Source organism: Oreochromis niloticus, linkage group LG16, assembly GCF_001858045.2.
Source record: "Oreochromis niloticus isolate F11D_XX linkage group LG16, O_niloticus_UMD_NMBU, whole genome shotgun sequence".
Taxonomy (NCBI): Eukaryota; Metazoa; Chordata; class Actinopteri; order Cichliformes; family Cichlidae; genus Oreochromis; species Oreochromis niloticus.
This window is the reverse complement of record NC_031987.2, coordinates 31,479,232-31,497,165: the sequence shown is the minus strand read 5'-3', so window position 1 is coordinate 31,497,165 and position 17,934 is coordinate 31,479,232. Positions and strand designations below refer to the sequence as shown.

Sequence of the window (17,934 nt, the reverse complement as noted above, 5' to 3'; positions counted from 1 at the left end):
ATTATGAAAAAAAATGAAACATCACATATAACACAAAGAGATGTTGTAGGAAGTGATGTCTCTGTAGACCTTTAACTCTTTTTTTAAATAGTGCTAGTTACATTAATATTACACATTCACTGTTCTGTGACATTTCTAACATTTCTAAGTGGCTAAAAGTATTTGGTGGGATGTTTTTCTTTTTTTCTGCATGGCTGGTGTCAGACATAGCACAAGGCCCCTCTGTGCTTCCCTGTCTCTCTCTCTCTCTCTCTCTCTCGCCTACTCAACATCCTGCGTCATTTACATTTCTAACAATTATCTGATTACAGCGTTGGTGCCGAAAATGGACCAAGAGTTAAATATAGAGCATCTGGTCCTCACTATAGTTTTATGGCTCTGCTTCCCACACAACCTGCCACGCATTTACATGTTAACCTAATTACATAGCCGCTCGCTCTGTGGTCCACCCAGACAGCTAAAGTTTCCTGCCTCTTGACGTCAGACATGCTTTTTGATTTCTGCAGAAATGTGCGCAGACACATGCATTTCCACACTCACTGTATAAACTAACTCGAGATGTTTTATCCCACATTTGGTGGGAGAAAATAGAGCTTCCTAAAACAGCAGAGACTGATTTGAAAGTTTCAGAGTAGCTTGGAGGACAAACACAGATGAAGACAACCTCAGGAAAGGCTTTATCGGAAGCTTATACTGTCTTATATAGAGTATACACAATGAGGACTGGTGGAAGGTCAGATTCCCTGTCTGTAAAAAAGCTTTTAGCCCAGAGATCAGAGGTCATCCTGTACAGTGGAGCAACAGATTTGACCTGAGGCAAAACTCATCATGTGTTGGAAGAGTTTACAGCATCCTTCACCTTCATCTCCTATTATTTCTGAAGTATTGATTGACTTCATCGCTTTGTCTTGACTTTTAATGCTTTTTCCTAGTGTGCTGTAAGGGCCGCAACAAGAGGCCGAGTCCTGGTCCTGGAGGGGCTGGAGAAAGCCGAGAGGAATGTCCTGCCTGTTCTTAACAACCTGCTGGAGAATCGCGAGATGCAGCTGGAGGATGGACGCTTCCTCATGTCAGCGGAGCGTTACGACAAGCTGCTGCAGGTCAGAGCAGCACACTCGCCTGCACAAGTCAAACACTTCCCACGGCTAATTGCTAAACTAGAACTTACGCATGGGAATAATCTTTTTAGGTAACAACAGCTGAGGCATTTACTTTTTTTTTAACCCCTCAGCTGTAAAAGTTTGATGGGCTATTGTTGCCACACTGGACGAATGCCTGGGCAGTGTGGGCACCCAAGTTTATGAACATGAGAACTCAATATCGAGGCGACATAAGATTTTCAAATTGACACTCAGGTGCCTTCACTAAAAATCTCAGACAAATTCAAATCTTGGTCACCTTAACTTCCAGGTCAAGGTGAAAATCCGATAACTCAAGAAGAATGTTACCTAGGATTTTCACATTTCTAGCACAGTTTAATCTACTGGCAGCCTCAGGGGTAGCACTGGGGGCGCTGTTATTATTTTTTATAATGCTAGCTGTTGTTTATGGAGTCATGTCTATATGTAAATTCCCACTTAAGCAGTGAATTTTCACACTACTCCTACAGTGCTCTTGTTGTGTTTTGAGGGGGAAAAAAAAGCTGTTGCTATAAATCCTGCTGCTGTGCGACATTCAGAGTCTGTGCTTGTCACATGGAGCTTTGCACCTGCAGCCTTTTGGATAAAAATAGCATTTAATACAAAAATGTGTGAGATGAAAGGAAGTTATAGGCCAGTTTTTCTTACCTTGATGCATTTCAGGAGCACACCAAAGAGGAGCTGGACAGCTGGAAGATTGTCCGCGTAAGCGAGGACTTTCGAGTCATCGCGCTTGGTCTTCCTGTACCCAAGTACAAAGGCAATCCGCTGGATCCTCCTCTCCGCTCTCGCTTCCAGGCTAGAGACGTCTATTACCTACCATTCAAGGTCAATCCAGGAATTTACAGGTTACTTAAAAGAAAAATGCTTCAACAAGATAAGAAAGGTGTGGCTGTGGGGGAGAAAAAGACGCACCGATCCAAATTTTCCTTTTATGTACTCTGATAATAAACATAACACACTTTGTACAACATACTGAAATGTTATTACACTGAAGAAAATTAGCGATAATACTAGAAGGATATATTAGTTTTGGATTTGTTCTGGAATTTAAATATTGAGCCTTTGTTTTCTTTCTCTCTGGCCTCTCAGCCAACGGTGTTCTGCAGTAAATTTGTGAGACTTTGAGGATATTTAAGTCTTGTTTTCTTCTGTATATTTTCAGGACCAGTTGGAGTTGCTGTACTCAGCAGGACCAAATGTTGCTGCAGAAAGGTACATTTTAGGTAGATGCATACTGAAGTATGAGTATTCTTTGATGGTCTGTGTCTTCATGCAGTATTGTGTTGTTTCCTGTGTGTCAGAGTTTCCCAGCTGCTCTCACTAGCTACTACGCTATGCTCCCAGGAATCATCCAACCTAGGCCTTCCTGACTTTCCTGTGGACAACCTGCTTCCTGCCCTTCATGTCCTGGTGAGACAGGAGCGAGAAAGAGAAATGAAAGCCAAAAATTTAAAGGAGAAATTTTTTTTAAAATTACTAGTACCTGCATGACTTTTCTGTCCTTTTCCAGAACTCTTTCCCAATGCTATCCTGCCAGCAACTGCTCCATAGGCTTTATCCTTATAACAGTATGTTGGGCAAGGACGGTCGCACTGCTGTTGAGGGCGTACTCAGTGTAAGTCAAGATGTGATGTTAAAGTGTCTTCTGTATATGGTTTTACCTCAGGTGCATGCTTGATATAGCCTGAACATCATATGGTTGATTGAAGGCATCAGTTTTGCTTTATATGGGTTCTTTCACAGCGATTTGAGCTTCTGGATGGTCATCGTCAGCCAGCACCCACCACCATTTTGAGTGTGTCCACGGCAAAAGATGTAGAAGGTCATGCAGACATCACTTTACATGTAGTGGACAAAGACATCACCTTTCAGGTACCAGCAGACTGGGTGTACACCATAGACTACATATAAAAGATATATAAACATATAAAATACATATAAAAGACAGACATAGCCAGCATGACATCGCCCACTGCTTTGTGAACTTTTATTTTGAAGCCTTGAATTTAGAGGTGTGGTAGTTGCCTTCTTGTTTTTTGGAGGCAAAAAGGACTGTAGGTCATCAGCTAACCAGCTTGGTTTGCAAGTTGGGATCACTGCAAAGACACAAATACCCAATTAATATCAAGATGTTACAAATCAATGAAGGATATAATTTAATTCACTAACTAGACATAAACAAATCAAGTTGTATTTCTTCAAATAAGCATTTCAAAGATGCTCCAGAGGGACGAACAGAACATATAAAGACAGCGAAATTATTACCCAACATTTAGACCCCAAAAGGTTGATTCTGTTCATCTGGATGTAGTGTTTTCAGTGGGAGAAACGCTGTGTCATCATCCAAGTGACTTCTTCAGTCTCAGCTGACTGCAGGTTTCCCCAACCTTATAAACACTACATTTGCACAAATCTAGCCCACTGAATGAGCAGTGGGATGTGAGGTCAGTTCCTTGATCTGAAAATTGTCATGACCACTAATCAAAGCCCATTGATCAGTTATCATTGATTGATGGCAATGAGTACCATTCACAGAGAGTCGGGGAATGGCTGCAATCATGAAAAGTAAGTAAAGTAAGATGGGAAAGGATGTACCCTTAGGCCCCCTCCTCGAATCAGAGATGGTCTTTCCCGTTTTACGTAAATGGCTCCCCCAAAGATCAATGGTCAGCTGCAGTCAGCTGAGACTGAAGAAGTCACTTGGATGAGTGACGAAACGTTTCTCCCACTGAAAACGCTACAGCCAGATTGAGCATGCATCAAGACCAACCTTTAGACCTTAATACAATTAGTGAAGAAAAAAAATACCCTAATTTCAAGATAGCAAAATTTAGCTGTCAAACATGTTTTCTTCTTTTTTTAAATACCATGACATAGACATACTGTATTTCTGCTGTAAAGTTGAGCATTTTGATATATGAGTCAGTGGAGATTAGTGTCTTTGGAGCTGACCTCAAGTGGTCATTAAAGGAACAGCAGTTTTAAATACGTCCTTGTAGGTTTTATTTTTTGGTCACTGTTTGCAGTAAACATTTAAGCTAAAGTCTAGTTTGGACGCTGTGCAGATTTAACTGTCTGGCAAGGTTAGCATACATATTACGCGGTTAGCCAGCTAGCTCTGACTAATAGCCCTTTGACTGCCTCACCAAGAAAAATACAATGAAAGAATTATTTGTCCATATTTTCTAATACTTTGGGTCAATAATGATCACAATCAAACAAACAAATGTATATGCTCAACCAAATGGTTGAGCAGGCAGTCAAAGGGCTAACACAAATCGTACAACATTGATATGGCTGATAATTTGGCCAAATTCATTACAACTATGTGTCAGTCTTAAATTAGCCAGCCTTACGTACTTATTTCACTGTTTGGTTTCTTAAGATACTGTGTAATTTTTCTGTGCTAGCTGGAGTCGTGAGTCGTTTGCAATAGTCGCAGTTAGTCATTATTGATATTTGTCATTAGCGGGCTCATTTCCTAAGCAACTGTTAGCTAGCGTTTCTCACGTTTGATAATGTGAGAGTCAGTGCATTGGCGTCAGACGCCTTAGATTTTGCAGAAAACCCATCCTGCATTTTTCAGATAAAAGTCACTCTATTAAATTTCCATTAGTCCATTCAGACATTAACAAAAAAAAGCATTTAATGTATAAAAAAAATGCATAAAGCAAATCTATAGTGTAATCGATCCTAATGAGTGCAAGCATTAGGCTTCATTATGAATCAAAAAACATGCAGAGTGAAAGTCATTCTTTTATAGAGATGCCCATTATCACGTGGCAGACCACACACGGACAGACAGGAAGACACACAGTATCAGTAGCTTGACCGTCTTATCTCTCACTGACACTCTGTAGCTGAATGCAAATTTTGTTAAGGCAACATCTTTATCGGTCATTAATTCTTCATGTTGGATAAAAAAGCAGCAGTCTGTGTGAATGTGTCTCTGCATAGTGTTTGGAAAAACAGACATCCTTTCAGACTACTAAAAATAGTGGTGTGGATCCTGCAGGCAAACAAATGATATCACTCTGGTTAACTCTTTGAGGCTGCATTTTCTTCATGTGTGGCAGGAACCATGTTGGCTCCTAATATGTAGTGTTTTTTGTGCTGTTGATAACGCAGAGTTCTTAAAAAATAATGAATTTTGTTTCCAGCTGTTTGGCAGAGAATCTGTGAATCACAAGTTTGTTTAGGGCAGTGGTTCTTAATCCGTGGGGCACAGAGCCACTCCAGGTGATGTCTGGATGACCACGGTGGAATGACCCAAGTCTGGGGGCAGCAAAACCAAAATATCGATATAAACTATCACACACATACCACTCTCACCCACTGAGGGTGTGGTATGTGTGTTTTTTCTACTTTTTGTACTAAGTTAATAAGGGGAGACATCCTTAATATGGTCATCTTAGGCACACAGTGCTGGCTGCGAGCACAAAGCTCTGCACACCAGCTGTGCAAACTTGTTTGTGAGGGGCAGCCAATCATAAGAAAGTAACCATAAAGGGAGCTAAACATGTTTTTACTTTCTTTTTTAATTTTTTTTCTTCCCACACAGGGTAAAATGTCGGGGTTCACCAATAAGATGCTGTTGCTGTTGTTTGCCTCCTTCATGCTTGTTTCTCCTGTTTATGAAACTTCAGGTTCCAGCAGGCGTTAAGGAGCCACGTCCACCCAAAAGCAGTCCCACCTACATTCATACACCAAGCCACTCCCAGTTGTTGGCCGAGATGATACAGTCGCACATGGTTAAGGACATATGTCTGATAGGACCTAAGGTGGCTAACACATGATACACATATACACATACAATGCACATAGTGAATCTGATTTTAATAACGAGTACCTTCTTTTATTTCTAGGGTTGCGGCAAGTCGGTGATTGCCAGAGAGTTTGCTGAGATGCTGGGTTACAGCATGGAGCCTGTCATGCTCTACCAGGTAAAAACGTCTGGTCTTTAAAATGTTCAAAATACTATTTTTTTCTGAAGTTTTGAGTTGTCTGCAGAGCATGAGGGGAAATACGAATGTACCCACCAAACATTTGTGTCACAGACCCCGAATAATTAATGACACAGTCATATCTTTCACCATCTGTCATCCTTTTGACCTACATTGTAAAAGATTTTACAGTATTTCTTTTTACAGATACTTCTGTGCGTCATGTATATATCTGTCTTAGTTTGCAAATTAAAGCAGTATCACTTAGGCAGTAAATATATGCAAATCTAATAATGTATTTATAATGTCAGGGAAAAATATTACTATCAGTGGCTCAGATAACTCAGATATGTCATGAAGAGGGTGTAGCATTGTTCTGTCTACCTTGGGCTCCCAGCACTACATGCGGACACAGCGTTCACATTTGCTTGTTTAAGGTTTTTGTTAACAACAATTTATACTCTGGCACTGATGTCCAGATGCTTTTGCACCTTGGCTGTAGGCCCCAGTGTGGTCCTGCCATAGAGAACCCCAAACAGTAGGGTGGAGAGGCAAGCAAATGGTGCTATGAGGGTATTTTATTAAAAGTCTTCTTAGATTTAAGTGGCTCTGTTATGCTAATTTCCAGCTTCATATTTAAAATGTTGGACTTTACTAGATTAACTTTGCATGATTGACAGGTAAATATAATGCTTATGTATCTTATATTGGAGCTGTTTTGGCCTTCTGAAATGATGGATGGTGCCCACCCAGATCTGGACCAGGGCATCATCCCGATACCTAACCGATCAGATCAAAATCCCAGAATTTTAGGGGACTTGATGCTGTTCTCTGATGAAAAAGCATTCCTGTAATTTTTTGAGCAGTATGTATATATGAGAGAAAATAGGGAAAAGCATAAGTTGAAGTGCATGCTCAGTTGGTTAATTTATTTTGATTGTTTTTATTGCTTTTAGAATTTGGAATGAGTGTACACTGCATTTGTGCACTGTACACTTATCCAATATGTGTGTGTGTGTGTGATGTAGTCAGCTCGGTGATAATTGTGCAGGAAGCGGGTGTGCTGCAGCTCTGTATGTATGAATGCATCATGTAGCTGCTATTCTTAGCTAGCTGAGGTCAGGGGTGACCTGTGCTGCGGGAATTGTGGAATCCTTCACCACACATTTCATCTGGTCAACTCTGAAAACCCCATTTTTGGGAAAGCAAAGTGACATGTAAGGCTAGAGAACAGAATATAAATCTGTTGGTGTGTGTCCTTCAACAAGCTGTGTGTGTGTGTGTGTGTGTGTGTTGGTGGGGGTGAGGGGGGGTGGGGGTGGGGGACTAAAAAAACTGAATGTATTTTTAACATGTCATGTTAAAAATGAGTCAGCTCAGTTACCAAATGCTTATTTTAATACAAAATAATCAGGCACAACCACAAATGACAAAGCTCATGTACCTTACATGGAGTTAAGTCCATAATTTGCTGGACAGAGACACCATTTTTGGAGCTTTGCCTCTGTACATCACCACAGTGGACCACAGACCAAAATAAATAGAGAGATTGCAAAAACCTCAATAATCTTAAAATGAATGAATGTACTGGCCAGGTCAGTGATTTGATTAATGACCTTCATCAGGATCGTCATAAAACATTTTGCAGAAAATCTTTTAAAGAGCATATGTATAGATACCATCCACACATGGGCACTGTTGTGTTTGCCCTGCTGTTGATATTTTTTTGATGACATTTTAAAAACAAATTTTAAACTGGTTCAATAGCACCAGTCTCTCTGGCTTTCAGGCTTTCACTCCAGCCTGGTGATGGGGACAGATAGTATTGTTATGTCCCATGTTTATCAGTGTGGCCTTACTTGTTGGAGCTCTCACTGAATGCATCGCTGTCTGTTCTGTTAGATGAAAATGTCAAAATAATAGACAGGACTTGAGGGGTTTATGATGCTTAGAAATGATAAATGTCACCGGATCTAGGACAAATGACACTTCCTCTGAGTCTTTGAATGTTTGAACTTGATATTGTGACAAAATGAAGCTCTCTCATACCTGCTGCTGTTATAGCTGTACCTAATTCTCTTTAATTCAAGAAAGCAATGAGTAGTATGTTGCTGTGAAGCAGTTAGGATTCCAGTAATCACTGCCTAGAACAAATTTTGCAACTGCACTTGTCCTCCCTCGTCTACCCCCTGTCTTTAACGTGACATGGCAGCGTGACAGTGAATATGACAGTCTTGCTTAACAGACACCCGCATCACACCCAGCAAAAATGTGCTATAAAGTGTTATCTGTAAAGCAGAGATATCGCATATAGCAGCTGGGCCAAACCATCTGGGAACAGAGTTAAAGGAGGGAAAAATGGAAAGGTGGTGTATTTGTCATCTTGTCTTCACAGTTACTAAACGGAATCGCAGACAGAATCACTTCTGACTATTTTTAGATCTTTTTTGCTCTGCCAACCTCCTGTACACATCTATTCAATTCAATTCAATTCAATTTTATTTATACAGTGCCAAATCACAACAAAAGTCGCCTCAAGGCACTTTATATTGTACAGTAGATAGCACAATAATAAATACAGAGAAAAACCCAACAATCATATGACCCCCTAAGAGCAAGCACTTTGGCGACAGTGGGAAGGAAAAACTCCCTTTTAACAGGAAGAAACCTCCGGCAGAACCAGGCTCAGGGAGGGGCGGCCATCTGCTGCGACCGGTTGGGGTGAGAGAAGGAAAACAGGATGAAAGACATGCTGTGGAAGAGAGACAGAGATTAATAACAGATATGATTCGATGCAGAGAGGTCTATTAACACATAGTGAGTGAGAAAGGTGACTGGAAAGGAAAAACTCAATGCATCATGGGAATCCCCGGCAGCCTACGTCTATTGCAGCATAACTAAGGGAGGATTCAGGGTCACCTGGTCCAGCCCTAACTATATGCTTTAGCAAAAAGGAAAGTTTTAAGCCTAATCTTGAAAGTAGAGATAGTGTCTGTCTCCCGAATCCAAACTGGAAGCTGGTTCCACAGAAGAGGGGCCTGAAAACTGAAGGCTCTGCCTCCCATTCTACTTTTAAATACTCTAGGGACAGCAAGTAGGCCTGCAGTGTGAGAGCGAAGTGCTCTAATAGGGTGATATGGCACTACAAGGTCATTAAGATAAGATGGGGCCTGATTACTTAAGACCTTGTATGTGAGGAGCAGGATTTTGAATTCAATTCTGGATTTAACAGGAAGCCAATGAAGGGAAGCCAAAACAGGAGAAATATGCTCTCTCTTTCTAGTCCCTGTCAGTACCCTTGCTGCAGCATTTTGGATCAGCTGAAGGCTTTTCAGCGAGTTTTTAGGACATCCTGATAATAAAGAATTACAGTAGTCCAGCCTGGAAGTAATAAATGCATGAACTAGTTTTTCAGCGTCACTCTGAGACAGGATATTTCTAATTTTAGAGATGTTGCCCAAATGGAAGAAAGCAGTCTTACATAGTTGTTTAATATGTGCGTTGAAGGACATGTCCTGGTCAAAAATGACTCCAAGGTTCCTCACAGCATTACTGGAGGCCAAGGTAATGCCATCCAGAGTAAGAATCTGGTTAGATACCATATTTCTAAGATTTTCAGGGCCAAGTACAATAACCTCAGTTTTATCTGAATTAAGAAGCAGAAATTAAGAAGCAGAAAGTTAGCGGCCATCCAGGTCTTTATGTCTTTAAGGCATTCCTGCAGTTTAACTAATTGGTGTGTGTTACCTGGCTTCATGGATAGATAGAGCTGCGTGTCATCTGCATAGCAGTGAAAATTTATGCTATGTCTTCTAATGATGCTGCCTTGGGGAAGCATGTATAATGTAAATAGAATTGGTCCTAGCACTGAACCCTGTGGAACACCATAATTGACCTTAGTGTGTGAAGAGGACTCTCCATTTACTTGAACAAATTGGAGTCTATTAGATAGATATGATACAAACCACTGCAGTACAGTACCTGTAATACCTACAGCATGTTCTAATCGCTCTAATAGGATATTATGATCAACAGTATCAAACACAGCACTGAGGTCTAGCAGGACAAGCACAGAGATGAGTCCACTGTCAGAGGCCATAAGAAGATCATTTGTAACCTTCACTAAAGCTGTTTCTGTGCTGTGATGAGCTCTGAAACCTGACTGAAACTCTTCAGATAAGCCTCTGCTGTTCATTTTCCATCTCCCACTTTCTTGCCTTTATCACACACCTCCCTCCATTGTGTTTGATTCCCAGGACATGACAGTCAGGGACCTTCTCCAACAGAGGTACACACTCCCAAATGGGGACACAGCATGGAGGCCATCTCCACTGGTCACTGCTGCCATGGAGGGCAAGCTGCTGCTTCTCGACGGCATACACAGAGTCAACCTGGGAACCTTGGCTGTACTATCCAGGTGCTTTGGCTGATTTCCTGAATGTAGCTGCTGTGATATTTTCCAAATGTTCTGTTGGTATTGGTGTTTTTGTTATCTGTGCCATCTGTACTCTGTGTTCTCCTTTCAGAACGCTCCACAGCAGCTAAGGTTCTGCTTTAATGTATTTCTTATTGTTTCTGTTTCTTAATAAAGGAAGCCGGTGCCATAAATAACAAACAAACACACACCACTCAGCTCATTTCTCTGTTTTTATTTTCTTGCCCCAGGTTACTCCATGACAGGGAGATAGATCTGTATGATGGGACCAGGCTGCTGAGGTGGGACAGATACCAGACTCTAAAGGAACAACTACAATTAAGTGACCAGGAACTGCAAGAGAGGTACACACATGCATGCAAACAGGTCATCACACACATTTGGGTTAATTGTACGAAAGGTGATCACACTTGAAAATGTGACAGTGTTTTGTTTTGTTTTTAAAGACAGTAATAAATATCACAAGTTTGACCGATGTTTGAATTTTTAAAGACAATAAAGCCATGGCAGTGCTTTCACTTCTTCTCTAACTGCACACTCGTGAAATCCCAAATCTCCACTGTCCCTTGTCTATTTCAGCTTCCAGGCTCACGCTTAAAAGTGATGGAGGCAGACAATAAAAATAAATAATATATTCAAGTGTGAAAGTAAAGTTGTAGTTCACCTTCTCTTAAATTTTAGATTCGAAAGCCTTCAGAGGAGCATTGTTTGTGTGGCACCAGTCAACAAGGATGAGAAAGAATAAGCTAAAAAAAAATGCAGCTGTATTTTCAACAAGAGTACAAAAAGTCAGGGTATCGGCACAGGATACTTACTGAAAGAACAAAAACTAGCACCTTAGTGACACAGTAACACAAACTTACTAACCTACTGAGGAAGCAGAAGAAGTACAGCTCTAGTGTTTTTTATAAATCAAAAAATTTAGGCGTGTGAATGCTAAGAGTGCAGGAGTTTAAGTTCCTTGTTGGAACAACTGTCTGAGACAAGTGAATATCGTATAAAAAATAAAATTAATATAAAATATTACATTTATTATTTTTGGTGGCTGATACCTGTTTTACTGCCAATCCTGTCTAGGGATGGGTATCGTTTAGGTTTTATCCGATACCGGTGCTAAACCGGTACTTTTGAAACGGTGCCGGTGCTTAAACGGTGCTCAAACCGGTGCTTAAAGAATGGAGAACACAAACTTTGTCCTAAAACCTCTCATGTTTAGCTGTTTTTTTGTAAAAAGATAACAATGTTAGCCTTTTCTGCAGCTATAGGGCATATATGGTCTCACTCTTGGCTGGAAGCAGTGCTTAAACAATGGGAAAAAACACAAACTTTGTCCAAAAACCTCTCATGTTTAGCTGTTTTCCACTTTTTCTTTGGTCATTTTGCCCTTTTTGGCCAGGGTGAAGGGAGTTTCTGCCATCAAACAAGATGCCATCAAACCGTCGTAGTTATATGCGGCTGTTTGCTAGTTCACCTTACATGCATTAATTTAATAATGTGGTTAGCCTACTCAACGTAAATTACACACGAACAACATTAAGCTACTCACGCAGAGAAGAACGGCTGCTGCTGCCATCATCATCCGTCATCAATTCTGCTACACTGGCAGGGCTACGGGCCAGGACTCTACTTGCTTGGGGGATGTTGCTAACTCCGGGTCCGATAACAGGCACCACACCCGCAGTAGATGTGCAGAACCATATCCCCAATATCTTGCAGCAAGCTATCAAACACGGTGCATTTCTCGGCTTTTAAAAAAATGCTATGAGTCGCCAGGTGTTTGATCAGACTCGAGGTGTTTTGCACAGTATCACCTTAAAGCCGGGCAGCATGGTGGCACGGTGGTTAGCACTGTTGCCGCACAGCAAGAAGGTCCTGAGTTCAATTCCACCATCAGGCCGGGGTCTTTCTGTGTGGAGTTTGCATGTTCTCCCCGTGTTTGCGTGGGTTCTCTCCGGGTACTCTGGCTTCCTCCCACCGTCCAAAGACATGCAGCTTGTGGGGATAGGTTAATTGGATAATCCAAATTGCCACTAGGTGTGAATGTGCGAGTGAATGTGAGTGCGAATGGTTGTCTGTCCCTGTGTGTTAGCCCTGCGACAGACTGGCGACCTGTCCAGGGCGTACTCCGCCTCTTGCCCTATGATAGCTGGGATAGGCTCCAGCGCCCCCCGCGACCCTGGAAAGGAGAAGCGAATGGATGGATGGATCACCTTAAAGCACTTGTTGCAGGCTGCTGAGTTTGCATCTTTTGCTGTGAAGTACAGCCAGACTTTTGACCGCTTCGCCTTGGGCATTTTTAATCTGTAGCTCTGCTCTAAAAAACACGTACGTACCTGGGCCCGCCTACTATCGTTGGAAAGGTAAAATGATTGGCTAGAATCCAAAGTGTATGACATCTCAGGAAAAAAAAGCACCGAAATAAAGCACCGAAATGTGCACTGCTTTTCGGTCTGGTTACTACCGTTTATGTCAGAACCGGTGCCATTATGGCACCGGATACCGGTACCCATCCCTAATCCTGTCCCCATCACTAAATGTCCTTAGTTCCTGTGTCTGCTTGATAACATATCTAATGACATCTACTCTTGGCTGACTGTGCATTCCAATTTTGTGTAACCCAACTAAACTCCAAGCGAGTAAAAACAGTTTACACAGTTTACAGTTTTATTATAACCCAGGTTGTAAACTGAAGGTCCAGATGCATCTCTCAGGTACTGTGTCAGGTCTTGCTGTATTTATTTCCCCCTCTCTTGAGTCAGATACTCCTCGTCTACTACAGTTCCTCAGAGTGCGCCCAAATGCTTGTTGATGAAGCTGCAGATGCTGGTGATAGCCTAGCATACGCAGCCGGATGGAGGACATGTATGGCGTTATTTTTGTGCCACTATTCTGAGCGCACGTAAAAAAAATTTGAGCGCACGTAAAAAAAATTTGCAGGTGCAAGTGTTGCATTTTGAGGAGAAATTTATTTCGAGCGAAGAAAAGCTAAATTTGAGTGAACAAAACTCATTGCTGCGTGTAAAAAATGTATTTCAGTGTTTGCTATTGTGTCTGCTTGATAACATATCTAATGACATCTACTCTTGGCTGACTGTGCATCCCAATTTTGTGTAACCCAACTAAACTCCAAGCGAGTAAAAACAGTTTACACAGTTTGCAGTTTTATTATAACCCAGGTTGTAAACTGAAGGTCCAGATGCATCTCTCAGGTACTGTGTCAGGTCTTGCTGTATTTATTTCCCCCTCTCTTGAGTCAGATACTCCTCGTCTACTACAGTTGGATTTTTTTTCATGCCTACCACTTCTTATTTTTCGAGGATGCACTGCACACCATGCTGAAACATGCTTTGTTGGTGCAGGAATATTATTTTATGCCTGCCAACCTGTTTTATCTTTGTCCTTTTTTGTAGATTCAACCACAGAAATAGGATACATTACACACATGTATTACATACATTGTATGTTTTTTTAACAGATTGCTAGTAACAAAGTGACTAAAGATATAATTTAAAATGGGTTCTGTCCTAGGTTGTCTGTTTTGTGTAGACCCAATAGTGATTTATCTCATGAGTTCAGTGCTTTTTTTTTTTAAATGCTTTAATGATTCATAGGTCAGTGTTAAGTGGTTTAGGGAAAAACAATAACAAACAAAGACATTTCTCTGTAAATGGTCAGGCACAAAGACTGAACTGAATATGATAGAAAAGGCAGCCAATGTCTTTCTTTTCAGACCACTTGACTACAGATGACTAAAGTCAGGCTCATTGTAGGCAAAATATAAAGAAATCAGGGGGAGCTCAAGACTATTGCACAGTAGTGTATGTGAAGTTTTCTTTGTTTTAAACATGTGGGGAGCAGAGAGTGAAGACAAAGCATTATTCCATAAAAATTAAAATAGAGCAAGAAGCAAGAAGAGCAAGAAGCTGATTTTTGTTGGTTTCATTGGTTTGATACTGAAACTCACTGTAGGAATTTGTAATAGGTGTGTATGTTTGAGTCGTATCTCTCTTTTGGATCTTTTCATCTAACATATTCTGAGGATAATATCAGAGAGACTGTCTTACAAGGTGTTAGTCCTTAAAATAGCCCAAAGTAAAGAAGAATGCTTGGATCTGCAGCATTTGAGAACATTCGCATAAGATCAGACACTTTTCATACACTACACGTCCATTTTCTTCTTATTTACTGACTGCCCATTGTGCTTCCTAATTAACAAAACTGGTAACAACAAAAAGACAAACTGCGTTAGAGCAGTGGTACTGGGAGTGGGTTGAGTGTGACGATGTGTGTTGACAGTGACTGCTGGAAGTCAAAGGCATGAGATTAAGTTTAACCTTTGATCCTTCAATTTCCAGTTTTCAGGTATACTTATTTTTCTCCCAGTTTTCCCAACTCCGTTAAAACCTCTTTGGGGGTGGGGTGAGGAAGTGGGGGCAAGAATCTTGCATATTTTACATGTGAACAACTGTTGTTGGTTTTGACCCTGCGTGTAACTCATGAAGTGCCTCTGTGTGTATGTGTGAGCACACACTTTTAAAACCCCCCACCGAAGCTGGCAGGAAGGATGTTTGTGGTGGGGTGTCTGGGCTTAAATAAACCCACTTCCACTTCTCCCACTCCTGTGGCTCAGATGAAGTGTATCCAGTAGGAAACATAGATTTGACAAAGTCAGAGAAAGAAGAAAGAACCCTCTAGTTTGTGTTTGTGTGTGTGTGTGTTAGGGTTGGGCGATTGGACGAATATATCGAGCCTATCGTCGATAGTTTTTACAAGGGCGATTTATTTATTTATTTGCCCATGAGTAAGTTTGCTAATAATGATGGAGCTAATAGAACTAGTCAACAGAAAAAAAAAAGATAATAGTGGTGTTTTAACAGCACCCTCTTTCATCTGCGAGCAAATGCACCCTCCTCAGAGTGCGCCCAAATGCTTGTTGATGGAGCTGCAGACGCTGGTGATAGCCTAGCATACGCAGCCGGATGGAGGACATGTATGGCGTTATTTTTGTGCCACTATTCTGAGCGCACGTAAAAAAAATTTGAGCGCACGTAAAAAAAAATTGCAGGTGCAAGTGTTGCATTTTGAGGAGAAATTTATTTCGAGCGAAGAAAAGCTAAATTTGAGTGAACAAAACTCATTGCTGCGTGCCAGAAATGTATTTCAGTTGTAGATCATTGGTTAAATGATCACCGAGCAATATTGGTTTATGCAGACCTGCCATAACTGTGGGGGACTAGTCCAACCGGAATAGTATGGTGGGGGGAGTTTTGTTCTTCCGGTACGACCAGTGTTTTTGACCGTGTGCTGGAGTACACATTAAAAGTTTTATAGCGGACTAACAACGGGAGTGATTATTGGCTCGTCGCATCACACGAGAGTGTTACATGGTGTCAGAAGACGGCACGGACTTCTCGCCAGCGCGTATGTTTATATCCTTTTCTGAGTACCGCACTGTTTATTGTGCGCTGTGTTGGATTAGCCGCTGAAAAAAAAGAAAAATCATGAAGAAATCAAGAAATCATGGCGGACGGATTTCGCAGACCTGACCCTCTGGTTTTTGATGAGAACATTGCCGAGAATTGGCGTGTTTTTGAAAGGGAGTATGATATTTTCATCGCCGCTGCCCACTCTGACAAGCCGGCAAAGACACGGGCTTACATTCTCCTAAATATTGCTGGACCGGACGCCATTGAACGAGAACGCTCATTCGTTTATGCTCCTGCCGTTCGCGCAGCTGGTGCAGACGGAGAGATACTCATTGCTGCTGAGTCCAGAGAGGATCCAGAATGTTTGAAGGCAAAATTTCGAGAAATCTGCAATCCTCAACACAACAGGACGATGGAAAGATATAGATTCCACACCAGAAATCAGAAGCCAGGTGAGACACTTGAATCATTCATCAGTGATTTGAAGATTAAGGCTAAATGTTGTCACTTTGGGGACCTCACTGACGAGCTGCTCAGTGATCGTATCGTCTGTGGTGTCATTAGCGACACGTTGAGAAAGGCTCTGCTAAGAGACAGCGAGCTGACACTTGCTAAAGCTATCTCATTGTGTCGAATACACGAAATGACTGAAAAAAACAGCAAGACACTAGCAACACAAGCTACCAGTGTCGACGCAGTAAAGCCCATTCTGAACAGCAAGCACAAGCCTAAGCCCCTTTCATTCCCACAGACTGTCACCAATTGCTCCAATTGTGGAGGTAGCCATGCAGCCAAGCGAGACAAGTGTCCAGCATTCGGACAACAGTGTCACAACTGTAAAAAACTGAATCACTACAAAAGTTGCTGCAAGTCTAAACCACGCAGCCATCACAGAGCCCACCCTAACAGACAGACTGCAAGGCGGCTTGTGAACGAATTAACAGTGAGTGAGCCACCACTTCAAGATGAAACGTTTTACGTGGATGGTGTAGAGCTTGACAGCCAGATTGATTGCATCCACGCTAAAGCTAATAAGAAAGATGAGGGATTTGTCACAATACACATAAATGGCGAGCCCACTGAAATGAAAGTAGATACAGGAGCGAAATGCAATGTCATGTCACTCAAGACTTTCGAAACAGTGAATGGCGGAAGACAGACTGTTTAACAAGAGAATGCTGTGAGCCTTGTTGCCTATGGAGGCACGAGAATTCAGACCAGTGGAACTGTTACACTCCCTTGTTGCTTAAAGAAGCAGTGTCACGCGTTGCCTTTCTTTTTGGTGGATAGAGAAGTGCAACCACTGCTAGGATTTCGAGCATGCATGGAAATGGGCATTGTGAAAATGAGCCCTGAGGTACACCAGATCAGCACAGAAAGCAGCACAGATTTCAGCTCCCACATATTCACACAATACCATGACCTGTTCAGTGACGAACTGGGGGAACTTCCAGTCACATACTCAATGATGCTAGATCCTGATGTACAGCCTGTGGTCCGTCCAGCTCACCGCATCCCCGTCGCGATGCAAGAAAGAGTCAAAGCTGAACTTGAACGCATGCAACGCATTGGCGTTGTGACACCAGTCACCGAGCCTACTGACTGGGTGTCCTCAATGGTGGCAGCACACAAGAAAGACAAGCATGAGATCAGACTGTGCATAAATCCAAAAGACCTCAACACAGCACTGAAAAGACCCCATCACCCAATGCGCAGCGTTGAGGAAGTGGCAGCACAGATGTCTGGAGCGACAGTGTTCTCAGTGCTAGATGCAAAAAACTCCTTCTGGCAAATACGGCTCGACGAGAAATCCTCAATGCTGACCACATTCAGCACCCCATTTGGGCGATACATGTTTCTACGGATGCCCTTTGGCATCAACTCTGCAAGTGAGGTGTTTCAGCGCTCCAAGGAACAGCTGTTTGCCGGTTACCCGTGCTCTGTCATCGTGGATGACATCATCATCGGAGGACACGGGGTGGCCGAAC

General features: G+C 42.0%; 1 protein-coding gene across 1 annotated transcript in view; it reads left to right on the top strand.

Annotated features, from left to right (window-relative positions):
• The window catches only part of vwa8 (von Willebrand factor A domain containing 8), a 93,036-nt gene that overhangs the window by 13,649 nt on the left and 61,453 nt on the right, over positions 1–17,934 (top strand). The window contains exons 5-14 of the mRNA XM_005475231.4: positions 933–1,100; positions 1,803–1,967; positions 2,305–2,354; positions 2,444–2,552; positions 2,653–2,757; positions 2,886–3,014; positions 5,789–5,923; positions 6,008–6,085; positions 10,342–10,502; positions 10,751–10,864. Of these exons, the coding sequence (XP_005475288.1) occupies positions 933–1,100; positions 1,803–1,967; positions 2,305–2,354; positions 2,444–2,552; positions 2,653–2,757; positions 2,886–3,014; positions 5,789–5,923; positions 6,008–6,085; positions 10,342–10,502; positions 10,751–10,864 (1,214 nt within the window). The remainder of the gene's footprint in view (positions 1–932; positions 1,101–1,802; positions 1,968–2,304; positions 2,355–2,443; positions 2,553–2,652; positions 2,758–2,885; positions 3,015–5,788; positions 5,924–6,007; positions 6,086–10,341; positions 10,503–10,750; positions 10,865–17,934) is intronic.